Genomic DNA, 26595 nt, shown 5'->3' on the forward strand with positions numbered 1-26595 from the left:
GTCAACTGGGAATTTTTGCATCAACAATTAGAATACATGGATTGTGGGGATAAATTTATAAACACGATCAGAGCAATTTATACAAATCAAAAAGCCAAAGTAATAATCAATGGTGAATTAACACAAAGTATTGTAATCCAGAAAGGTACAAGACAAGGTTGTCCCCTATCCCCCCTGCTGTTTATATTAACCCTAGAAGTATTAGCCAGGAATGTACGTAAAGAGGTACAGATAAAGGGACTAGAAATAAAAAAGGAGCAATTTAAGTTACAGGCCTTTGCAGACGATCTAGTGTTTGTGTTAGAAGATTCTATAAAGTCTGGTACGAAACTCATTGAGGAATTGACAGAGTATGGGAAAATAGCGGGTTTAAAGATAAATATGACAAAGACCAAAATGCTGACTAAAAATATGACATCAAAAGCGAAAGAGGAGTTAACGAAGAAATTGGGTATCCAAATTGTCAAAAAAGTTAAGTATCTCGGTATACATTTATCTGCGAGGTGTGTGACCATCAAAGAAGATAATTTTACTAAATTGATTAATAAAACTTAGAAAGATCTAGAAAGGTGGAAAAACCTACAACTGTCCCTAATGGGTAGGATCGCAGTTATAAAAATGAATATATTACCAAAATTTCTTTTTATATTTCAGAATATTCCCATTAAATTAGAAAAATGTGTCTTCAAGGATTTGAATCAATTGGTTTCGAAATTTATTTGGCAGGGAAGAAAACCAAGAATAAAACTTAAGGCTATGCAAGACACTAAGGAAAAAGGAGGATTTGGCGTACCAGATTGGGAACTTTATTATACTGTGGCCATTCTAACATGGATAAGGGAATGGATAATGCTGAGAAATAAAAGATTACTCAAATTGGAAGGCCATGACCTCCAAGCAGGCTGGCATGCCTTCCTCTGGTATGAAAAAGGATCTGCACACAAATATTTTAGTACACATTACATCAGACAATCTCTGTTACTAATATGGAACAAAATTAAACACGACCACTATACCAAAATACCTATTTGGCTATCTACGATGGAAGCATACATACACCCAAATTTAATCAATATGGAAAATATAGTCACATATAAAGAATTATTGAACAGACAGGGGGAGATCAAATCTAGATCAGAATTGACATCACTAGGAGTACAAGTAGAATGGTGGTCTTATTTACAGATACAATCAAGGTATGCACAGGATAGGAAGAATGAAGGTATTGCCAAAGACTACACAATATTAGATAAACTTTTGATACAGACAGAAAACAGACTGATCAAAGTGCTATATAGATTCTTGTTGGAATATAAGCTAGAGGAGGAACATGTCAAAGAAACCATGGTCGCCTGGGTGAAAAATTTCGGTTACAATGTGGAATTGGCTAAGTGGGAAAAACTTTGGATACTTAATCAGAAACTAACATTGGCTACGGTGTATAAAGGAAATCTTTATAAGATGTTCTACAGATGGCATCTCCCCCCAGCACGGCTTTCCAAATTGTTCAAAAATCTGGCCCCAAACTATTGGAAGTGTAAAAAAACACCAGGCACTTTCTATCATATGTGGTGGACGTGCAATGAGGCAAAAAAATATTGGAAAATGATTCAATCATGGTTAGAACAAATGGTGGGAGAACAAACTATGTTTAAACCAGAAACTTTTCTCCTAGGCATAATACCGGAGGGGTTTAAGAAAGATACACTTTATCTAATTATACATATACTAACTGCAGTGCGCATAACCTATGCACAGTATTGGAAAAAAGAAAATACACCATCAGAGCTAGATATAATCAGAAAAGTGTTGGCCTGTGCAGAAGCAGATAGGCTCACTCTTGAACTTAAAAATAAAGGGGAATCAGAATATTTTGAAGTATGGAATAGATTTTATGATTGGTATAAGACAAGATGACAAGACTGGAACAAATGTATATACTGTGATTGGACAGAAGGATAGACAATGTATTAAGTAGATTAATTGTTAATGGTTGAAACTAGCTGTATATAATGTGAATGTATGGTCACTTCGACTCCACGGTATTGCATTGTTTTAAATGTAAAAATCATAAAAATATATTTTTTTTAAAAAGGAGAAAGAAGAAGGAGTGGCCAACATCACAATGTGCGGTCTCGACTGTCCCGAGACCGCCGTAGATTCTTTTATTGCTACATGGTCCCAACGGACCTAAGCCATCCCGAAGAGATGGTGATAGGGAGACAAATCCTTGCTGGTCTCAGGGACATCGCAAACACCAAGCACTTTCTATCATATGTGGTGGACATGCAATTAGGCAAAACAATATTGGAAAATGATTCAATCATGGTTAGAACAAATGGTGGGAGACCAAATCTTGTTTAAACCAGAAATTTTTCTCTTAGGTATAATACCGGAGGGGTTTAAGAAAGATACACTTTATCTAATTATACATGTACTAACTGCGGCGCGCATGACTTATGCACAATATTGGAAAAAAGAAAATGCACCATCAGAGCTACATATAATCAGAAAAGTGTTGGCCTGTGCAGAAGCAGATAGTCTCACTCTTGAACTTAAAAATAAAGGGGAATCAGAATATTTTGAAGTCTGGAACAGATTTTATGATTGGTATAATACAAGGTGACAAGACTGGAACAAACTGTATATATTGTGATTGGACAGAAGGATAGACAATGTATTAAGTAGGCTAATTGTTAATGGTTGAGTTTAGCTGTATATAATGTGAATGTATGGTCACTTCGACTTCGCGGTACTGCATTGTTTTAAATGTAAAAATAATAAAAATATATTCAAAAAAAAAGAAAGAAAAATAATGCAACTAATAGATGATCAAGGGCAAATTTGTTATGGAAATGAAGAGAAGAAAAAAATTATACAAGCTTACTATGGAAAATTGTATGAACAAGAAAATATAGAAGAGGGAGGAGTCAAACAGTATTTGCAGAAAGTGAATTTACCCCAGATACCTAAAGAAACTGAAATGATGCTAGAAGGCAACATAACGATGATGGAGTTAACTGAAGCACTTAAAAAACAAAACAATGGAAAGGCTCCAGGTCCGGATGGATTACCAGTGGAATTTTATAAGACATTGCAGGAATCCTTGTGTCTTCCATTAGTTATGAATGATGTTATGAAAGTTATGAATGATGTTATGTCAAAGATGAGGATACCCAAGTCATGGTCAGAAGCATATATTACACTTGTACCAAAAGAGGAGGCCGACCCACTTCAAATTAAGAACTATAGACCTATTTCTCTACTAAATTCAGACTATAAGATATTTGCTTCAATACTGGCAGAACAACTTAAAAATATTTAAACAATTTAATTCACGCTGATCAAAATGGGTTTTTACCAGAGACAAATTAAAGATAATATGAGAATAATTCTGGACACTCTGGAAAATTATGAGGCACATCCTGAAAAACAAATGGCTTTGATGTTTTTAGATGCACAGAAAGCCTTTGACAATGTGAACTGGTGATTTATGTTGTTACAGCTGGAACAGATGGGCTTTGGCAAGAAATTTACTCAAGCCATACAAACTATATACCATAAACAAACAGCAAAGATAATGATAAATGGAGAATTGACAGGTTCTATTGAAATAAAGAAAGGGACAAGACAAGGTTGTCCACTATTGCTTCTGTTGTTCATCTTAACATTCGAAGTCCTAAATAGAAGCATCAGAGAAGAAAAAGACATAAAAGGAATGAAAATTAAAAAGGAAAAATATAAATTGCAGGCATTTGCAGATGACCTGGTCTTCATCTTAGAGGACCCACTAGAAACTGCACCTAAATTGATAGAAAAAAATAGAGAAATATGGAAAAGTAGCAGTTTTGAAAATAAATAAAGATAAAACAAAGATTTTGACAAAGAACATGCTATTAAGACAAAAGGAAGAATTGACGGAAGCTTTGAAGATTCAAGTCACGAATAAGGTCAAGTATTTGGGGATATATTTGACAGCAAGATGTAGTACACTTAAAGAGAACAATTACCATAAACTTAAACAACAGATTGTGACAGATTTGGCAAAATGGGGGAATTTACAACTATCAATAATAGGGAGAATATCAATGATCAAGATGAACATACTACCCAGGATTTTATATTTGTTCCAGACAATTCCAATTAGACTAGGGAAAGATTATTTTGATGATTTAAACAAAATAGTGTTGAAGTATATTTGGCAGGGAAAGAAAGTGAGAATAAAATTAAAATTGTTACAAGATGCTAGAATAAAAGGAGGATTTGGACTATCTAACTGGGAATTATATTATCAGGCAACAAGTTTGATGTGGGTTAAGGAATGGATAACATTAAGAAATTCTAGATTATTGACTGTAGAAGGACACGATTTGTTGTTGGGATGGCACGCTTTTCTATGGTACAAGGGAACTAAAACGCAGGGGTATTTCAGAAGACATTATATACGTGAAGCTTTGCTATTAAATTGGGAGAAGATTAAAAGGCAACATTATTTTAAAAATCCAGTCTGGTTACTTCAAATACTTGATTGTAAATGTATTAACAGCAGCTAGAATTGTATTTGCTAAAAATTGGAAAAATGAGAAAATACCAATGCAGGAGGAAGTTATTTACAAAATAATGGAATGTGCTGAAATGAGTAAATTGACATTGAAATTAGAGAACAAGAAGATAAACAATTTTATAAGGTATGGGATTTATTTTACCAGTGGTTAGATAAAAAAACCTGGAAATGAAAGATACTAGAGAATGTTATCAATACAAGAATAATAGAATGACATTGAATATAATATAAAGATATATTATTATTGGATAGATTGATGATGATGTAATGAATTGTTATAATATAAATGATCCCAATATTAAGTATAGCTTGTTGAAAATGAAGGAATAAATAGTGATAGTCAAACAAATAACGTACAATGATAATAATGTACATAAACATTTTGGATTTGATAACATTTGACTTTATATAAATTGCAAGTGATGACTATGGAAAAGATGCACAAAAACCTTGTAACCAATTGACACACTGTATATAATGAAAGATGGTTTTATGTTTTGTCTTGTTTGTCTATGTCTGTTTAAAAAATTTATATATATATATAAAGAAATTAGCGAAACCCAGGAAACTTTGTAGCTGTTTGCGGGTGCGTGGGGGTTGCCATTCCAGCACCGCTTTTGCTTTCCCTGGGTCCATCTCTATCCCCTCACTGGAAATATGATATCCGAGGTAATCCAGGGAGGTTTTGTGGAATTAACATTTTAATAGCTTTGCATAGAGCTTGGCGGCCAGACGTTTTTCCAGGACTTGCTGCACCAGCTTTACATGTTCTTCTAAGGTTTCAGTAAAGATGAGAATGTCGTCAACATAAATGAGCACCCCCTTGAACAAGTGATCATGCAGCACCTCATTTATAAATTGCATGAAGACCACAGGGGCCCCTTGTAAGCCAAATGGCATGACTTTGAATTGAAAACTACCAAGGGGGCAGTTGAAAGCAGTTTTCCACTCGTCCCCTTCTCGGATTCATATGCGGTAATATGCCTCTCTTAAGTCCAGTTTGGTGAACACCTTGCCCTTGGACAGGTGGTTCAACATGTCCTTCATGAGTGGGAGGGGATAGGGGTTTTCCACACACACGGCGTTAATACCGTGGAAGTCAACACAGACCCTCACACACACACACACCATCTTTCTTCTCTTTGAAGAGGACAGGGGCAGCTACCTTGGATTTGGCTGGTTGGATAAAACCCCATTCCAAATTAGCATCAATGTATTTCCTTAATTCCACCATTTCCTTAGGGGTCATGGAGTACATCTTAGGCTTTGGTAGTTTTGCCCCGGGCATGAACTCTTTTTTTTCCCCCCAGAAAATTTTTATTTTTTTATTCTCTTACATGCCATTTTAAGTATACATTCACATAATTATTTGTCTTCTTTACATTTATCATTCTTATACATTTGTTATTCCATTTTATAGGTTATAATATACATATACAGTTTGGGTTGCTTTGTTTACCATCCCTTCCTTATTTTCCCTTTCTTTTCTCCCTTCCTCCCATCTCTACTTTCCTCCTTATTTTATTTATTTATTTATTAATCCAATTTATAGGCCGCTCCCTCTCCACCAAGGGACTCGGGGCGGCGTACAATTCATTACACAGCAGATAAATTAAGAGGAGGAGATATACAAAAACATTGTACAATACATAATAAATAAATAATCAATTAGTTAAGAACAACATAATGCAATTAAAACAATTAAAATACCCAAAGTCAAACTTAATTTAAAATTTAAAAATTATCCAGGGGGATTAGAAAATATAGTTATAATTCAGGCCAGGCCGGCTAGTTGGAACAGGTGGGTCTTGAGTTTCGTGCGGAAGGAGCGGAGATCGGTAGCTGTCCTAATGTTGGGGGGGAGGTCATTCCAGAGGGCTGGGCCCATCACAGAGAAGGCCCTACCCCTCGGCGCCGCCCTCTGGCATTGCTTAGTGGACGGCACCCGGAGAAGTCCCTCTCTGTGAGAGCGAATTGGTCCTCCTCTCCTTTCCCTTCCTTCTTCCCTTACCTTTCTCCTACTCCTACTCTTCCTCTTCCCCAACCTACCCTCTCTCCTTCTCTTCCTCCCCCTTCCATCCTCCTCTCCTTACCTCTTTCTTCTTTTCCCCATCTTCCTTTCATTCTCTCCTCCTCTCTCTCTTTCTTTTCTATTATTATAGGTGTCTCCTTCGGATCTCAGTTTATGTTTCCTTGGGATGGTATTTTGGCAAACCCAAATATAATTGGTATCTTTTCTTGTTCCTTTACCTTCGCTAATCTATCCTAACTATATTCCCCCCCCCCTTTATATCTCGCTTTTGGATGTATACTTATATATATACAGAAGGATCTTGACAAACTTGAACATTGGGCACTATCTAATAAAATGAAATTCAATGGTGAAAAGAGTAAGGTTCTACATTTAGGCAACAAAAATGGAATGCACAGGTACAGTATAGGTGATACCTTGCTCAGTAGTAGTAACTGTGAAAGGGATCTTGGAGTTCTAGTGGACAACCATTTAAATATGAGCCAGCAGTGTGCAGCAGCTGCCAAAAAAGCCAACACAGTCCTAGGCTGCATCAACAGAGGGATAGAATCAAGAGCACGTGAAGTGTTAATACTACTTTATAATGCCTTGGTAAGGCCACACTTGGAATACTGCATTCAGTTCTGGTTGCCACGATGTAAAAAAGATGTGGAGACTCTAGAAAGAGTGCAGAGAAGAGGAACAAAGATGATTAGGGGACTGGAGACTAAAACATATGAAGAACGGTTGCAGGAACTGGGTATGTTTAGCTTAAGAGAAAGAAGGACTAGGGGAGACATGATAGCAGTGTTCCAATATCTCAGAGGTTGCCACAAAGAAGAGGGAGTCAAACTATTCTCCAAGGCACCTGAGGGTAGAACAAGAAGCAATGGGTGGAAACTAATCAAGGAGAGAAGCAACTTAGAACTGAGGGGAAATTTCCTGACAGTTAGAACAATTAATCAGTGGAACAGCTTGCCTCCAGAAGTTGTGAATGCCCCAACACTGGAAGTCTTTAAGAAGATGTTGGATAGCCATTTGTCTGAAACAGTATAGGGTTTCCTGCCTAGGCAGGGGGTTGGACTAGAAGACCTCCAAGGTCCCTTCCAACTCTACTATTGTATTGTATTGTATTGAATAATTTCTTTTCTGTTTTCCCCTTCTTCCCCCCTTTTCCATTTAACAGTGCCTCGTCTGGGTTCTATATCTTCTCCCTATTTTCTTTTCTAGTTTCCTTTCTCTAGCCAATCATAGAATCTTCCCCATGTCTTGAAGTACTCCGATTCCTCTTTATCCTTTATTTTCATTGTCAACCTATTCATCTCTGCACAATCTAATAACTTTTTTATTATCTCTTCATCTGTTGGTAGCTTATTTGATTTCCAATATTGGACAAATACAATTCTTGTTGCTGTAGTTACATGTACAATCAAATCAGTATCCTCTTTCTTGAATTTCTTTTTTTTTTTCTTAAAATTTTTTTTATTGATTTTTACAAATTTTTCAGGGAAAAAGGGTACATAGGGATATAAATTTTTTTTAGACAGCTACATCATGCGGACGAAAAGAGAATCCCCCAAATCTCACTACTTTTACAATATATAAAAAAAGTTAGAAAAAGCATCAACATTAAATACTAGCAGTTCAGGTCTAACAAATAGTCATTCTGTTTCTATCATTTCTTTTTTGCATTACTTCATAAAAAATACATCATAACAACAATTGCGGTAATGTTTGAAATCATTTTTGTGATCTGAGTCTTCTAGATGTTGCTTCTCCCCCCCCCCCCCCCCGTCTGTTGGCAGAGCCTCAGCCACTCCCTCCCTCATCTCTTGTGTAAGATCCCCTATTCCGTCTAGGAGAGCACTGTACTTCTTCATAAAAGCCTCAGCCTCCCTGACTGTAGTAATTCTGGTTCTACTGCCCTCCCAGAAAATCAGCATGCCTTCTGGTAATAACCATTTAAACCAGACCCCCTTGTCATATAATTTTTTAGCTAAAGAGGAATATTTCTTCCTCTTATCTCTTACTTTCTTTGGGATCTGTTTAAGGATAGTTATTTCTTTGTCTTTATATTTTAGTGGACCACCCCTTTGAGCTCGTAGAACCTCATCTCTTGTAGTTTTTCTAAGAAATTTGACATGAACTTCCCTTGGAACATTATGTGTTCTTGCATATGCTGAATTAATCCTGTAAATCAGGTCAATATCCCAACCTAATTGTTGTTTATCTTTATTAATGTATTCAGCTAATATTGTGGTCATAATCTCCTTAAGATCTTCATCCACTGCTTCTTCCAGGTTTTGAAACCTAAGGAAAAAAGACATCCTTTCAAATTCTGCCTTTATCACATGGTTTTCAAATTCTACACTCCCCCTTTGGATTGCTCTAACCTCGTCTCTCACCCCAACCGCACCCTCCTCCAGTACCCCTATTCTCTGTTCATTTTGTGTGACTTGTTGTTGCGTTTCTCCGAGCCAATCGTTTAGGTCTGCAAGTTGTTTTTTATTTCATCCTGTCCCTTTAAGAGAGATTGAAGCATCTGCTGGGTAGATAAATCCTTTGAACTTTCTTCTGGGGCCTTAGGTTGTAAAAAATACCCCAATTGTGATTGATGAGTGACAGGGCTGGAAGTAGTCGATGTTGGGGCCGAAGAAATCTTGCCAGGCGGTACTTTTTTCGGGGCCATCGTGAAGCTCAGAGGCTGTTATAAATCTTTACAGAGAGATGGCGTCTTCAGGAGGGCACAGCCGGTAGAAATCACAGGGTAAACAAATCAAAGGGAGAATAAATCTTTCAGCCAGTTCAGTTAGATAAGTCCAAATGTTCCAAGTGGTCCAAATCCAAGGGGATAAAATTTTTAAAGAGGCTCCTAGAGATCTCTGGGGTAGAGACTAGTTCAAAGCCTTAAAATCTTGCAAGGAAGGAGTCTTTTCCATCAAAGTGAAGAAGAAGGAGGAAGTGGCCATCTTGGCTCAGCCTTCACAGGGTCGGGAAACAACAGATCTCAAATTTCCATTCATAGTTCAAAGAGAAGCCAGTTCAGCCATCCTTTTTCCCGCAATTGCAGTCTAAAGTTATTTTCCAATCATTTAAGAAGAGTGAAAATAGTCTTTTAAAACTCCCTCTCTCTCCTGCATGGAGAGAGATTTTACAAACGCCGCTTTTCCGAGGGGGGTGGATTCCCCCCCCCCTCCAATCTTAATTCTTCCAGGATTGAAACCAAGTTCTAAGCAGACTGCAGTTTATTCAATAAGCAAAGCAATAAAGGATTTGGGGAGACTTCCCCCTCACCACACTTCGGCTGTATCTTCTTCTTTAGTTAGAAACCTCCCAGAGCCGTCCGGCGAAGAGGCGACGTCACTCGCCCCCCCACTGCTCCCCGGCGCCTAGGCGAAGCTGGGAAAACGCCCCCACCGGCTGCCGCCGCTGCGGGGTGTCCCAGCAAGCCGCCTTTCGGCAGGAAACCCTTTTCTCGAGTCTCCTGTGCTCCTTTCGGAGCCCGCCAAGGGAGCGATCAGCGGACTATGCGTCCGTCACCATTCGGTCCCGGAAGCGGAAGTCTTTCTTCTTGAATTTCTCTGGGATAATACCTAATAAGAATATCTCTGGTCTAAATTCTATTTCTTGTTGTAACATTTTCTTTAACCATACTCTTATCTTAGTCCAATATTCCCTTGCTTCTGCACATGTCTACCACATATGATAATAGGAGCCTATTGCTTGTTGACACTTCCAAAATTTCGCTGATTTGTCTTTAAACATCTTTGCTAATTTTCCCGGTGACATGTGCCATCTATAAAACATTTTGTCTAAGTTTTCTTTATAGGCTGTTGACATGGTTAATTTAAAGTTCCTTTCCCATAGTTGTTGCCACTTTTCTAGCTCAATTGTGTGGCCAAAATTCTTTGCCCAAGTTAACATTGTATCTTTAACCACTTCTTCTTCTAAGCTAGTTCTTAATAGGTAGCTATATAGTTTCTTAATTATTTTTCTTCCGTTCCCATAAATATCTTATCCAACTCCGAACTTCCTAAGTTAAAACCATACTCCCTTTTATCTTTTTCATATCTTGCTTGTATTTGCAATTGTGAAAACCATCCTATATCAATCCCTTGTTTTTCTAATTCTTGTTTTTGTTTTAGTTCCTGTTTTTAGTTTCTGTTAAGATATGTATCTTTGTACCTAATGATATTGTTAGGGGTATCTCCGTTGGGAGACAGAAAATAGCGCAGCAGAATGTACAACTAGAGAGAAAGAACGTTGCTAGTAGAAAAACACATGAATAGAGTTTCACACACTGCTAGTAAAAAACAAGTAGCTTTACTACTAATAAGTGCTTCACAAGCAGTGATAGTAGATATATGTCCAAACACAATTCAAAGAACAAACAATTGCTTACAGTCACAGTTCACATTCCAGTCATCAAGTGAGCAAGTAGTTATCGAACATAGGACAAGCAGAGAGAGAACGACCATTTGTTATTGTATATAGATATATGTTGCCTACCCAACACTAGGAGCATACTCCCAACATTCTCCCCTTTAGCCAATATATATTCACAATTTCAGTCCCTATCATTCACAACTTTCTTTATGTTTAATAGCACCCTGAGCCTTTGTGAAATGGTCGGCTATATTATCTTCTGACATACAGTATGTTAACTCCACTAGCTTATTTTTAATACTCTCCCGTACATTCAAATAATTTATTTGAATGTATAAATAATGCAGATCTGTATGTTTCGTTCTAGTTTTAACGGCCAAATTAGTAGCCATTTGAATAGCTGCCTGGTTGTCCTCGTACACGGTAATAGAATCATTTACTTCTATTCCTAGATCTATCAGTAACTTTTTGTAACATATTATATCAGTACATAGTAGTGATAGACATGAAAATTCTGCTTCCATAGTAGAAAGAGTCAGATGTTTCTGCCTAATGGATCTCCATCCAACCAATGCCTTACCCCAAAATACAGCTATTCCAGATGTTGACTTTCTTGTGTCTATATCTGTTGCAAAACTTGCATCAGCATATGCGGTCAGCTTTAGCTCCTCATTAGGTTCAAGGTACAATGCATAGTGCATTGTTTGCTTCAAATACCTTAAAATCCTTTTTACAGCCTGCCAATGCCTCTCAGTTGGGTCTGAATTATACCTAGCTAATTGGTTTGTGCTGTATGCAATATCAGGCCTTGACCAATTGCTTAAATATGACAGACTTCCGATTAGTGATTGGTACAACCCCTTATCAAACATAGCACTCTGTTCATTGCTATTGTTGAAATCCTGACTCATAGGAGTCTTTGAGGGTTTACATAGTTCCATCTTGAACTGTTTCAGTAAATTATTTATTTTATCCATCTGTGATATTTTAAACCCTCCCCTGGTTTTATCAATTCTTAATCCTAAATATTGACGTATTTCACCCAGATCTTTTATACTGAAATGTTTCTTCAACTGTTCCATTATATTAATAGCCTCTTGTTCTGTCTTAGTTAACAATGCTATATTGTCGGTAAATAAAAGAAGTAATGAAACTTCTCCATCCCTTTCCATCCTAAACAGACATGGATCAGCTAAACCAGCTTTAAATCCGATGATAGTTAAAGCGTTGACTACACACTGCTTCCACTCATAACTAGACTGTTTTAAGCCATAAAGACTCTTCTTCAGAAGCCAACATTCAGACGTGTTGTTGTCTTTAATTCCTTCTGTTTTTTTCATATAGACTGTGTGTTGTAATGGTGCATGTAGATAAGCTGTTTCTACATCTAAGTGTTTAATCAAATACTTATTTTTTGCAGCCCAAACTAAAATGGCTCTAAGTGTAGTGGATTTTAGACTAGGTGCGAACACTTCATCGTAATCTGTCGCTGTTTGGTCAAAACTCTGTGCCACTAGCCTAGCCTTATATGTTATGGCTCAGTCTACTCCAGTTTTTATTTTACATATCCACTTACTACCAATTGTTATCTTACCTGGAGGTAAAACAGTGTTTTCATATACTTTCATATTCTGCAAAGACTTAAGCTCTTTAGTCATTGCAGTTTTCCATTCCTTTTTATCTTCTAGAGGAAATGTGGTCAATTCATGGTATGTTGCAGGAACTTTGTTAATCTGATAAGCCATAGTTGCCTGATACCTATCAGGTGGCTTAGTTACTCGTGTAGAACGCCTTGGTAACTCAGGACTTATTACCGGACTTTCTATTTTTACTTGTTCCTGCTCTACTACTCCCTCTTCAGTAGACAACTCATTTTTATTATTCAATCCTGGTTTCTCATTATCTTCATTAGTGCTTGGCTTGGTTTCTATAATTACTTCATTGTTTGGATCTATCCTTTTCCACCCTATATGTTTCATGAATTTGGCATTTGCACTGTGTTAGGGTGTAACCAACAAGTTGGGTAGACAATATATTGCACAAGGCATGTTATGTATCTTTAAGAGAGGAGCTCTGCTAATTAGTAGATTACAGCATTTAAATTGCAGCTGATGTTGTTGCTCTCTCTCTCTCTCTCTCTTGATTGATGTATGATAACTGCTGTCTAACTGTTACTACTGTTGCTACTACTTACTGTGTGTAAGTTATTTGCTACTTGTATCCAAGTTATCTTGGTAGTATTGGACTGTTTTTTTCTGTGTATGACTTTTTGGCTGTGTTTATGGATTTTGCTATATTCTTCAAAAAGTAAAGTTTATTTTGTTACTTTACTATCCATTATTCAGTGTGGTTGCTTTATCTATCGCACGCTGCGTATACTTTACAGGGTTGCTCTGTTATAACCTCGACCTGGGGTTCATTGCTAGTGCTTAATCGCACCAGTACCTAACACACTGCTAACAACCTTTGTTGATCCTTTTTGCCAAAATCTGTAGGACCAGTGGTTAGAATTATAGCCTATAAAAATTAGCTGTTGAGCTCTTTCTTGTCCTTTATGTCTTAATTCTGAGGGAATATGAACCCATGCTGGAGTTCCAAATATGTGTATGTAACTGAGGTCTGGTTTCTTGCCATACCATCTGGTAAATGGTATTTCACCAGTTGTGGTATTAATTACGTTGTTTAAAATATGATTTCCACACATCATCGCCTCACCCCACAATGATTCAGGCAAACCAGCATCAGCAAGCATCGTTCTAACCATAGATTGCAATGTCTGCCCTCTTCTTTCCATAAATGCATTATGCTGTGGACGATAAGGTGCAGAACGTTTAAGTTGTATACCAGCCTTTTGCAACATAGTTGTAAAATTGGAGTTTATGAATTCTGTACCATTATCAGTCACTACGGTGATAATCTTATGATTTGTTTTCCTCTCTACAAATTTAACCTAGTTAGTGAAACGTTGAAATGTTTCTGTTTTGTTCTTTAACAAAAAACAAAAACCATATCTGGAATTCTTAGATTGGGTAATGAAAGGCACAAAAGGCTAAGATAACAGCAGCTCTTTTTTTTATTGTTCAAATTTTTATTAGTTTTAAAAATTGTACAAGGAAAAGGGGTTATAGGGTTATAAAACATTTTGACAGCTACATCGTGCGGGGGGGAGAAGCCCCCCCAGGTCTTGCAACTTTTACAAACAAAGATAGAAAAATATCAACATTTACATAAGTATTAGCAGTTTTAAGTTTAACACAAAATCATCAATATGTTTCAATCATTTGTTTTGTATCACTTCCATGAAAGTACATTGTAGCAACAATTGCAATAGTGTTCCAAATAACTTTTGTGATCTGAGTCTTCTAGCTGTTGCGTCCTCCCTCCCGTCCACCGGCTGAGCCTCAGCCCCTCCCTCCTTTGTTTCTTGTGTAACATCCCCCATTCCACCTAAGAGAGCACTGTGTTTTTTAGTGAAAGCCTCTGCTTCCACTACTGTGTTGATTCTAATTCTGCTGCCCTCCCAAAAAATCAACATGCCTTCTGGAAACAGCCACCTGAACCAAACCCCATTATTATATATTTTTTTTTGCTAAGAAGGAATGTTTCCTTCTATTATCTCTTACTTTCTTTGGGATCTGTTTAAGAATTGTTATTTCTTTATCTTTATATTTTAATGGTCCTCCCCTTTGAGCTCCTAGAACCTCATCTCTTGTAGTTTTTCTAAGAAATTTGACATGAACTTCCCTTGGAACATTGTGTGTTCTTGCATAGGCTGAATTAACCCTATAGATCAGATCAATGTCCCACCAAAGCTGTTGTTTATCTCTATTAATATATTCTGCTAGTATTGTGGTCATAATCTCCTTAAGATCTTCGTTCTCAACTTCTGGCAAGTTTTGGAACCTAAGAAAAAAAGACATCCTTTCAAATTCCATTTTTAACATCTGATTCCCAAATTCTGCATTCCCCCTTTGGATTGTCTTCATCTCGTCTCTCATCCCAACCGCCCCCTCCTCCAGCACACCTATCCTCTGTTCATTCTGTGTGGTTTGCTGGTTCGTCTCTCTGAGCTGTTCATTTAAGTCCTGCAGTTGTTTTTTAATTTCGTCCTGTCCCTTTAAGATGATTTGAAGCATCTGTTGAGTAGACAAGTCCTTTGCACTCTCTTCAGAGGCTTTAGGTTGTAGAAAAGATCCCAGTTGTGACTGGTGTGCGGGGCTGGACGTGGAAGATGTTGGGGCTGATGAGGCCTTACCAGGCGGTAATTTCTTTGGACCCATCATGAGGCTCAGAGATAGTTGTTATTCTGTACAAAGAGATGGCGTCTGTGGGAGAGCACAGCCGGTAGGGATCACCAAACAAACAAGTCCAAAGGAGAATAAGTCCTCTAGTAGAAAACTAGAGCAAATAGGTGGGTCAAAATATTCCAAATCCAGGGGAATAACGTACTTGAAGAGGCTCCTGGAAGTCTCTGGGGTGGAAATTAGTTGAAAGCCATAAAGTTTTCCAAGGGAGGAATCTCATTCATAAAGACAAAGAAGAAGGAGGAAGTTGCCATATTGGCTCAGCCAGTACAGGTGGTCAGGAAACAACAAAGTCAAAGTTCCCATAAATAGTTTAGAGAAGAATCAGTTCAGCCATCCTTTCTTTCACAATTGTAGCCAAGAAAAATCCCCCCCCCCCATTATTTAAGGGAAGTGAAAGTAGTTTTCAAACTTTCTCTCTCACCCATAAAAGGGAGAGATTTTTCAAGTGCCGCTTTTCCAAGGGGGGTGGAATTTCACCCCCCTCCAATCTAAGCTCCTCCAGAAGTTGAAACAAACAAAACAGGAAAACTGCAAAACAGTCAAAAGTGTAAGAATAGTAAAAGACCTGGGGAGACCCCTCGGCTCACCGCTCTTCAGCTGTTTCATTCCAATTAATTATTTCCTTCCAGGCTGCATTCGGAGAAGCGCATGGTGGCATTCCGCGCGCTCCCTATGCTCCCCGGCTCCTGGGGCAAAGCTGGAGACCCCCCGTTGCCGCCGCCGTTCCAGGGGGTCCCAGCGAGCCGCCCCTATGGCAGGGCGCCCCTCCAAGGCACCCTGTGCTCCCCCTAGACTTCAGGGGAGCCCACTGGAGCAGCGAAAAGACGGTCGCGCACGTCTGTCTCCTTCGGCTGCCGGAAGTCGTCTCTCACAGCAGCTCTTTATTTGGTCAAGTACAGGCATCCACTGAGTGAGAGGTCTGGCAGCTCCCTTTTTAAAGGGGAGCTGGCCAGCGCTTCAGCCAATCAGGTCTCTCTCTGTTCCCGCCTGAAAAGAGAGGACCTGACTGGAAACTACTATTGTCCTTGCAACAACTAGAAGGGGGAGTATCTAACACCCCTCCCCTCTAGGATGGAACATCCTAACGAGTGATGTAGTCACGCAGGTAGGCGGGCCTCTGGATCGACCTGCTGGACCTGCGCAGTTCAGACGGTGGGGTTTCTCCACACTGGGCGGTCGGACCTGTTGCTTCTCCGGACTCGTCGGGTGGAAACTCCTGGAAGCTTTCGGAGGCCTCGGCTGGCACCGTCAGCGGAGGACTCGCCTGTGCCCCGTCGGAGTCAGATAAGTCCCTGGGTCTGTGGTTGGTGCAGCTCGGCCTGTGATGGTGTTGGTGGCGTTTGCCGGAGTGGGGAGTTCTCCACTAGTCCCCGGAGTTGGTCGATGTGCCTCCTCCAATGTCGTCCGTCCTCGAGCCTGACGGAGTAGGATCGCAGGCCCAAAACTCCGACGATGGTTGCGGGTAACCACAGGTTCCCCCCTGTGTAATTGTGGGCATAGACCGGGTCACCTATGGTAAATGTCCGTATCTTTCCCGTGGAGTCGGGAGGCGTGTCGGAAGAGTAGTTGGGGTGCAGCCGGTCTAAGTGGGACCTGAGTCGGCGTCCCATGAGTAGCTCCGCTGGGCTCCTGCCGGTGGTGGCGCTTGGCGTGATGTGTTGGACCAGGAGATAGTGGTCTATTTGCGTTTTCCAGTCGCCCGGGCCCATTCCTCGTTGGTATACCTTACCATCCGTTCCGCCTGGCCATTGGACGCCGGGTGGAATGGGGCGACGAGGGCGTGCCAGATTCCCTGTGCCGCTAGGAACTCTTCGAATGATTTGGCCGTGAACTGTGGGCCATTATCAGACACGAGCACGTTGGGGAGCCTGTGGGTTGCGAACAGCCTCCGTAGTTCCCTAATGACAGTGTCTGTGGTGGTGGATGTCATCAGGACTACCTCCAACCACTTCGAGAATGCGTCCACAACTATGAAGAAGGTTTGCCCGTGCACTGGCCCTGCGAAGTCTATGTGGACTCTGGACCACGGTGCTTGGGGTCGCTCCCATTCTTTTGCAGGTGCCTCTGGGGGAGCCGGCCTGGACTCTTGGCATGGTGTGCATGTGGCCACCCACTCCTGAATGTCTCTGTCCATATTGGGCCACCACACGTAGCTCCGTGCCAATGCCTTCATTCTTACTATCCCAGGGTGACCCTTGTGGAGAGCCTCCAGCACAGCTACTCGCAGCTGTTTCGGGATGACCACCCGGTCCCCCCACAATAGACAACCCCGGATGGCGGACAATTGGTCGCGTTTCGTGAGGAAAGGGTTGAGTTCTGTTTCCACCGGTCCCTTGGGCCACCCCCTCCACACCCAGTTCAAAATCTGCTTGATGATGGGGTCTTTTCGGAATGGTGTGCGACGTCTCTGGAGGAGATGGGTCCCAAGTCTAGGCAGTCGATCAGGAGTACCACGGCCATCACCAGGTCGAAGTCCCTGCCGTACAGGTATTCGTGGAATCGCTTGACCCCTGCCACTGCAGCCAGCACTTCCAGGTCCAGCTGGCTGTAGTTCCGTTTGGCGGCGGACAGTGTCCTTGAATAGAACGTGATGGGTGCTTCCGTGACGTTCGGCATCCGGTGGCTTAGGACAGCACCAACTCCGAAGGGGGATGCGTCGCAGGTCAGCACCAGTGGCAGGGTTTGACTGTATTGGACCAGGAAGGAGTCTGCTGATAAAAGTCCCTTCACCGCGGTGAACGCCTTGGCTTCAGCTTTCCCCCACGTCCACTCCGTGTTCTTCACTAGCAGGCGGTGTAGTGGTTCAGCAACCGTCACTTTCTGCTTGAGGAACACGCTATAAAAGTTAAGGAGTCCGAGGAACGCCTGGAGCTCGTTCTGATTTTTTGGAGTGGGGGCTTCCCTAATGGCCCTGATTTTCTGGTTGGTCGGGTGAATCCCGGAGCCATCGATCATGTAGCCTAAGAACTCCAGCCTGGGTACGTTTATTTTGCACTTTTCCTTTTTTAAACGGAGGCCCTTCTATCGGATTCTGTCCAATACAGCACGAATTCTTTTTAAAAGTTGTGCTTCGTTTGCGGCGGATACCAATATGTCGTCAAAATCGGGGACGACTCCTGGTATCCCCTGCAACAGTCGTTCCATGATACTTTGGAACAACAACCGAATTGTAGGCGGTTGCACTTGAACGTCCCCCTGTGCGTTACAATGGTCTGGGCCTCCGCGGTAGTGCCATCTACTGGCAGCTGCTGGTACGCCTGCGCCAAGTCCAGTTTTGCAAATATTTTTCCCGGGCTGAGGGAATGCAACAGATGTTGGACTACGGGTACCAGGTACGCACTTTGCTGCAACCCCTTGTTGATTGTGCATTTCTAATCGGCACACAATCTGATAGACCCATCAGGCTTGACCGGAGTCACTATTGGCGTTTCCCAGCGGGCGTGATCGACTGGTTCGAGGATCCCCTGGCTCACCAGTTTGTCTATTTCTTTGTCAATTTTCGGTCGGAGGGCGAAAGGCACTCTCCTGGGTTTGAGCCGAATTGGGGCCACATTGGGGTCTAGGCTAAATGATATGGGGTCCCCCTTGTACTCACCCAGACCGGAGGCAAAAACGTCCTCGAACTCCCTAAAAATGGTTTCTGCAGCATTCCCGGGGGCGGCAGCGGTTGGTGCTTGGCCTGCTTCGTCTAGGGTGTTGACTTCGGCCACGACCATCCCTAGAGCCTGAAACCAGTCTAGTCCGAAAAGGCACTGGAAGTTGTCCTGCACCATGATCGCCTGCAGCTTCTTGGTGATCCGCTTGTAGCGGACGGTGAACATGCCCTGCCCCACGAGGGGAACCAGGTTTCCCTGATAGTCGCAGAGGCGGACATCGGGGCTCTTGAGGTCCTCCTTACGCATCGTGGGGATCGTCCGTTTCAGCACTGCCCATGAGATGATCATGAGAGATGACCCGGTGTCTATCTCCATCTCGCAGAGGGCACCCTCGAGGAACACTGTGACTTTCAGCTTCCTGGGGCGGCTGATTTGGATGTGCCTTACCGGGACCGGGACGTTCGGTTTCGGGTGGCGGCTCTGGTGTTCCTGGGCGGATGCGTTGAGGTTGGCCACTTGGTCGTCGGCCTCTGACCGTCGGGGGTGTCTCTGGCTGGGACATTGTCTTCGGTTTGCCCCCTTCTCCGCTCTCTCGGGGCAACTGATTGTCGCTGGGAACTTGCTGCAGCACACTCTGGCGATGTGTCCCCTCCGCTCGCATCGCTGGCACGTCGCGTCCCGGAACCGGCAGGTTGCTCTTGCGTGGTTGCCTCCGCAGCTGGCACAGGGCAGGCCGGGTGACTTGAAGTTTCGCGCCGGCGCTGTGCGGGTACAGCGCATGCGGTGGCTGCTCTCTTCGTCACTTTCAGAGCTCTCCTGCTCGACGGTCTCACGGTGGATGCGGGCGCTCTTGGTTGCCTCAGCAGGTGCGTGGAGGTGCTGGAGGGTCTCGATGGACTTCTGCGCTGACTCGGCTGTTCTTGCCTCGTCGAGAGCGACCTGGAGGGAGAGGTTGCTTCTCGCCAGCAGTCTTGCCTGTAGGCTCCGGTCTCAGACCCCCATGATGATCCGGTCCAAGATGACGTCGTCCAGCTCGCGGAACTCGCAATGGGCTGCGGCTTTCCAGAGCACGGCGATGTACTCGTTTATTGTCTCGCTGTCCATCATGTTGAAGTGATAGCGCCGAACGTACTTGGATGGCTTCGGAGCATAGTGCGTCTTCAACGTTTGCTGGAGGGTGGTCCAGGAGACGGCGTGTAGTGGCATTGGTGCGGAGAGGTTCTTGGTGGTCTCTAGAACTTTGGGGCCGCAGTAACCCAGGAACAGGTTCTTTTTCTGGGGTTTCAGAACGCCACCGAGATCGTTCGCCTCCAAGAAAATCTTGAACCGCAGCAGATAAGCGTCCCAGTCGTCCGATGCTGGGTTGAACGGAGATGGTTGGGCATAAGTGGCCATCGTGACTCTCTCTGGGTTCGTGATGGCCGGTTGATGCCTTCCTGCGCTCCGGGTGGAATCACTGCCTTGTGACCGAGCTCTTTGTTAGTGAGTTTTGCTCTTTTGTCTGCCTAATTGCCTTCCAATCCCCCCTTCGTCGCCAGTGTTAGATTGGGTAATGAAAGGCACAAAAGGCTAAGATAACAGCAGCTCTTTATTTGGTCAAGTACAGGCATCCACTGAGTGAGAGGTCTGGCAGCTCCCTTTTTAAAGGGGAGCTGGCCAGCGCTTCAGCCAATCAGGTCTCTCTCTGTTCCCGCCTGAAAAGAGAGGACCTGACTGGAAACTACTATTGTCCTTGCAACAACTAGAGGGGGGAGTATCTAACAGGAATAGTGGTCTAAATGCTTAGTACATAACAGGCACCCCCCAAACTAGGTTTCATGGGTCCTATTAAGTCTGCAAATACCACTTCTAATGGTTTCTTGGTCTTAGACCCGTTTAACCTATTAGCCGGAGTAGCTCTACTCTTCTGTTCATTACAAACATTACAATTTATATACTGGCTACATGGCTTTAACTTCACTCCATCAACTAACTTCACTGTTTCTTGCAACATTTTGAAACTGATATGTCCCATTCGCCTATGCATTAAGTGAATACACTCATTGTGGGGTTTAACATTCGAACACACAGAATTAACAACATAGGAATCAGACATTATATATAACCCATCTTGTAGCTTAGCAGTAACCTTAATACCCCCTTTTTCAATAAAACATTTATCCCCTTTGTTGTGTACTGAGCCGATCCACCAGTAGGTGGCGCGGGTAGACCTTCCTTTTATTGGTTATCCAACTGTCGGCGTTTGTATAAATTGCTGTCAGCCGGAGATTGTGTATCTTGGCTTAGTCAGTTACTGTTGTTTTTAAATAAAGATTAACGTCTAGCAGCCGTCTTTTACTCCCTGCCTTGGAACACAAAACTGGCGACGAAGGTGAGCGAACCCGAACCTCACACCATAAGAACTATGGCTAATACAGCTTTCTTCGCTTCATTCCGCATTGAGGCCGAATCCTGGGAGGCGTTTATGGAACGGTTTGAATGTTTTCTTCAAGCCCATGACCTGCTGAATCTCTCGCTTGAACGTAAGAGGGGTATTTTCTTGAATTACTGTGGCCCAGAAATGTTTGCCACGGCAAGGGCACTATCTGCCCCCACCCCTGTTCATACCATGCCATGGGAGCTTCTCATGGCAAAACTTAAAACGCACTATGAGCCAGCGCCCTCACGTTTTGCCAGGCGCCAAGACTTTCGCCACTGCGTTCAACGAGATGGACAATCTATAAGTCAGTACGTAGCCGCGCTTAGAGCTGCCGCTATTACTTGTGAATTCGCCGACCTAGACGAAGCGCTCCTCGAGCAATTCATCTATGTTTAAAGGATGTTAATCTCCACCGGCGCATTCTCTCCCGCTCGGACCTCACGTTGAAGAATGCTGTCGATGAGGCTCGCGCTTACGAAATGGCAGGTCAATCCACTCCTGACCAGAGGCGTTTTCCTCCAGCTATTTCTTCAGCCACCAACCAGCTTATCGCCTCTAACTCTTTTCAAACTGACTTAGATTTGGCGATTGACCGCCTGCAATCTTTGAGCCATAAAGATACACGGAATTGCCTCAGCTGCGGCGGCCACCATTTGCGCTCAGCCTGCCGTTTCCGCACTGCTGTGTGCCGAAAGTGTGGTAAACGGGGCCATTTAGCAAATGTTTGCCGCTCTACTGTTCCTGGTTCCCGTCCTGCTACGGTGCCTTCTATCTACCGGCCAGCGCCGCCGCCTCTCCCTGCCAGGCGCCAAAATTTTCTCTCCCTAGGTGACATCGACGACTCTTGTCCGGAATGGGTCGTCGACGCTTCCTCCTCCTCCCAGGGAGAACGTGGTAAGATCCATCTCTCGCTTCAGATCGAAGGCAGCCCGTGCTCCATGGAACTGGACACCGGATCTGCCCGTTCTATCATGTCCTGGAGCACCTTCTCTTCTCTTCTGCCTAACTTCCGAACACGTGACCTAACTCCTGCCTGTTGCCGTCTTCGAGACTACCAGGGCAACCCAATTCCGCTGCTGGGTTGCACGACGCCTACTGTTACCTACGGTTCTTTCAATGGGCGTCTGCCATTATTAATTGTAAAAAAAAACCTAGCTTCTCTACTAGGGATGGACTGGTTCCATGCTCTCGGTCTATTTGTTTCGGGGATCCACTCTACCCGGTGTTCTTCTTCCCTTGGGGATGACCTTTCTTCCCTTCTTTCTGAATTTTCTGATATTTTCTCTTCTTCTCTGGGCTGCTATACGGGTTCTCCTATTTCCTTCAACCTTGATCCTACTGTTGCTCCTATCCGTCTCAAAGCCCGACGTCTGCCTTTTGCCTTAAGGGCAAAGGTAGACGCTGAAATTGATAAGCTTCTTGCCCAGGGGGTGCTTCAACCTGTGGACTTTTCTTCGTGGGAGACTCCTATAGTAGTCCCCTTGAAGTCTGACGGATCCGTAAGGATCTGCGCGGACTTTAAGTCAACTGTCAATAAGGCCCTTCAAGCCCATCCCTATCCTGTTCCAGTTGTGCAACACGTCCTGCACACACTCGGCCAGGGCAAGATTTTTGCTAAATTGGACCTTGCGCAAGCGTATCAGCAGCTCCCTGTTGACGACGCCACGGCGCTTGCGCAAACAATCGTGACCCACCGCGGCGCTTTTAAATGCAAAAGGCTCCAGTTTGGCATTAGTGTTGCTCCTGGCATATTTCAAAGTCTCATGGAGCGGTTGCTCCATGGGATCCCTGGCGTCACTCCCTACTTCGACGATGTCCTGATCACTGCTCAGGATCGATCAGGACTCGCCAAAGTTCTTTGCTCCGTCCTACAGCGTTTCCGCAAAGCTGGCCTCTGCCTTAAACCCTCCAATTGCCAGCTTGGTGTTCCCTCTGTTGAATTCTTAGGTTTCCTCATTGACCGGCATGGCGTCCATCCCTCGCCTTCCAAAATAGACGCCATTCTCTCCGCCCCCACTCCCTCTAACAAGGTTGAGTTGCAGGCCTTTCTTGGCCTCCTCAACTTCTATTTCTCTTTCATTCCTCATAAAGCTTCCCTCACAGAGCCTCTCCATAGGCTTTTAGATAGCTCTGCCGCCTGGACATGGACTAGCCGCGAAGCGCAGGCGCTCGCGGCTGTCAAGGAATCTCTCACGCGCCCACCTGTCCTGGTACAATACGATCAGTCCCTTCCTCTGCTCCTTGCTTGCGACGCCTCCCCCTTCGGCGTCGGGGCTGTTCTGAGCCACGCTTACCCTGATGGTTCGGAAGCCCCTATTGCCTTTTACTCCCGCACTTTGTCCAAGCCTGAGCGAAATTACAGCCAGCTGGACAAAGAGGCGCTGGCCGCCGTTGTGGGGGTAAAACGTTTCCACCACTATCTCTACGGCCGTCCTTTCTCCCTCCTTACGGATCACAAGCCTCTTTTGGGCATCCTCGCAGGGGATCGCGCTACTCCCTTTTGGGAGAGGGGGCGGTCTATAAATATGAATAAAAGTAAAGTAAAAGTACTCCTCCCATCCTCTCCCCTCGCATGTCGCACTGGGCGGAATTTCTCTCTGCTTACAATTACTCTCTCATTCAAAAACCCGGCCGCCACATGGGCCACGCGGACGCTCTTAGCTGCTGCCCGCTTCCCCTGCTTCTTTCCGACCCAGCTCCCATCGAGTCCATCCACCTCCTGGACGAACTCCATCTGCCCATTACCGCCTCCGATATAGCCCTGTCCTCTCTCTCTGATTCCACCATTTCTGCTGTCCTTAACTATGTTCGCAGGGGATGGCCTCCCTCCTCTGTCGAACCCCGTTTTCTCCCTTTTTACCGGCGCCGCACAGAGCTCTCCGCGCTTCAGGGTTGCCTCCTATGGGGCCATCGCGTGGTCATTCCTGACCGTTTGCGCCAGTCTGTGCTTGCACGCCTCCATGAAGGGCACCCAGGCATAGTCCGGATGAAATCCCTGGGCAGGGGGTATGTCTGGTGGCCCTCCATGGATGCAGACATTACGGCTTGGGTGCAGCGCTGCACCCCATGCCAACAGGTCCGTCCCGCCCCTCCCTCCGCCCCTGCTCGCGAGTGGGAACATCCTAGGGCTCCGTGGAGTTGTCTCCATATAGATTTCATGGGGCCCCTCGCAGGCACTTCCTTTTTCCTTGTCATAGATGCCTGGTCTAAGTGGGTGGAACTTTTTCCTATGCCCTCTACCACCTCCGCGGCCACTATCCGCATCCTTAATTCACTGTTCAACACCCATGGGTTGCCGGACATCATTGTCTCGGACAATGGCCCTCAGTTCACTTCCCAGGAATTCCAACAATTCCTTGCAGTTTTGGGTATTCGCCATGCCCCAGTCGCTCCCTTTCACCCTGCGGGGAATGGCCTGGCTGAACGTGCTGTGCGTTCCGCCAAGGAATCACTTGCCCGCATGGTTAATCTTCCTTTATCCTCCCGGATTACTACCTATCTGCGTTCCCAGCATTCCACCCCGTGCCCCCTCACAGGCAAAAGTCCTGCTGAACTCCTCTTGGGCAGGAAAATCCGGACCACCCTGGACCGTTTACACCCTCTGTATTCCTCTTTCCCTCTTCCTACCTCTCCCCCTCCTAGGGCTTTTCGGGTGGGTGAGAGGGTTTTTGCACGGAACTTCGCGGGTGATCCGAAGTGGGTACCTGGAAGTATTGCGGACATAACGGGGCCCTGCTCTTACAGGGTCCTACTCGGCGACAGACGAATGTGGCGGCGCCACATAGATCAGCTGCGGCGGCGAACTGACGATGGGTCTCCGGATAGACCATCAACTCCGAGTAGACTAGGCCCTAGCGACGTCGCCTGCCGGCCCAACGACAACAATGCAGCTAGCTCCGAATCCGTGTCCCCCACCACGTTTAGATCTGCAGACTTATCTTGTAACTTTGGTGCACCTCCCGGGGCGGGGCCTCTGGAACCGCTCCGCCTGCCTTCTGGACTGAGCCATCCTCCTACGTCAACCACAGACACTCCTCCCCTGCGAAGATCTCTGCGCGTGTGCCAGCGTCCCGGGTATTTACTGGACTACGTCTGCGCGAACCAGGGGAAAGGGGTGTTGTGTACTGAGCCGATCCACCAGTAGGTGGCGCGGGTAGACCTTCCTTTTATTGGTTCCCCGACTGTCGGCGTTTGTATAAATTGCTGTCAGCCGGAGATTGTGTATCTTGGCTTAGTCAGTTACTGTTGTTTTTTAAATAAAGATTAACGTCTAGCAGCCGTCTTTTACTCCCTGCCTTGGAACACAAAACCCTTTAAATGTTACAATGTAGCCATGATTAACCAAAACTCTAACTGAAAGCAAATTAAACCTAATTTTTGGTACATATAACATATGCAATGTTTCAGCAATACATGGACGTTTAGCAATACCTTCAGCCGATACCTCTAGCCTCCACCCATTCGCTAAAGAAACGTGTTGTTTACTTGTGACCAACCTTACAAAGTTTTTTCTATCTTTAGTAATGCACATCGATGCCCCACTGTCGACAATCCACAAATTATGGTTAAATGATGCATTATTATCTATAGTCACATTAATATCATGTTTTCTAGATTGTAGAGGTTTCTGTGGTTTTGGCTTTTTGCAAAACCTGGCAATGTGACCCTTCTTACCACAATTATAACAGCATTTTACAGTATATACATAACTAGGTAAATCACTGCTCTCTGGTGTCCTCTCTCTTAACTGTTTTCTATCTTCTCTTCTTCTAGACTCTTCCAGCAGTCTTGAGGTAGTGGAGGTCAATGTAATGTCCTGTTGAGATAGAACTTCAAAAGACGTTACAAAATTGTCGTAGCTTTCATCAAGTGATCAAGTGGTGCTGCTCTGAAAAAATTAACTCTTTCTCATGTAGCTCTTGAAACATCTGTTTCATGTAGTTCAGATGTGCTAGCATGTTACCACCCTTGGTGAGTCGTGTTCTAAAGAGTTTTCTTGTAATATTAATATGGGCACCCAGAGTCTCAAACATATAGTTTCTTTAAATTGTCCCAACATTTAGCAGCAGAATTTTCACCTCAGATATGACTCAGTTGTTGGTCAGCCAGTGTGAGACCAATAATGCATAACGCCCGTTCATTCCTTCTCTGGAACTCTGCAATCTTCCTTGCATCATCATCATTGTTTGCATCCCAAGTAGTGATATCCGGTGGGGTCTGTACTACGTCCCATAGCCCTTCACTACGCAATAGCAAACTACATTTTGTGGACCAGGATACGTAGTTAGTGCCATCCAGCCGGGTGACCAATG

General features: G+C 43.9%; 1 protein-coding gene across 1 annotated transcript; it reads left to right on the forward strand.

Annotated features, from left to right (window-relative positions):
- Nucleotides 1-21685: 21685 nt before the first annotated feature.
- Nucleotides 21686-25588, forward strand: LOC309382307 (uncharacterized protein). The gene is made up of 2 exons (XM_081971817.1): nucleotides 21686-22177; nucleotides 25028-25588. Exons 1-2 carry the CDS (start codon nucleotides 21763-21765, stop codon nucleotides 25066-25068), a joined length of 456 nt encoding a protein of 151 aa, XP_081827943.1. The 5' UTR covers nucleotides 21686-21762; the 3' UTR covers nucleotides 25069-25588.
- Nucleotides 25589-26595: the final 1007 nt, after the last annotated feature.

The sequence above is a fragment of the Natrix helvetica genome, assembly GCF_964273705.1.
Source record: "Natrix helvetica genome assembly, contig: HAP1_SCAFFOLD_152, whole genome shotgun sequence".
Classification (NCBI taxonomy): Eukaryota; Metazoa; Chordata; class Lepidosauria; order Squamata; family Natricidae; genus Natrix; species Natrix helvetica.

What these genes read in the sequence shown, in the direction of transcription:
- LOC309382307 (XM_081971817.1), top strand. Translation starts at nt 21,763, where the DNA reads ATGGCAGGTCAATCCACTCCTGACCAGAGGCGTTTTCCTCCAGCTATT. An exon ending in CTCCTCCCAGGGAGAACGTG is followed by an intron (nt 22,178 to 25,027) that starts GTAAGATCCATC and finishes CTGCTCTTACAG; the next exon opens with GGTCCTACTCGGCGACAGAC.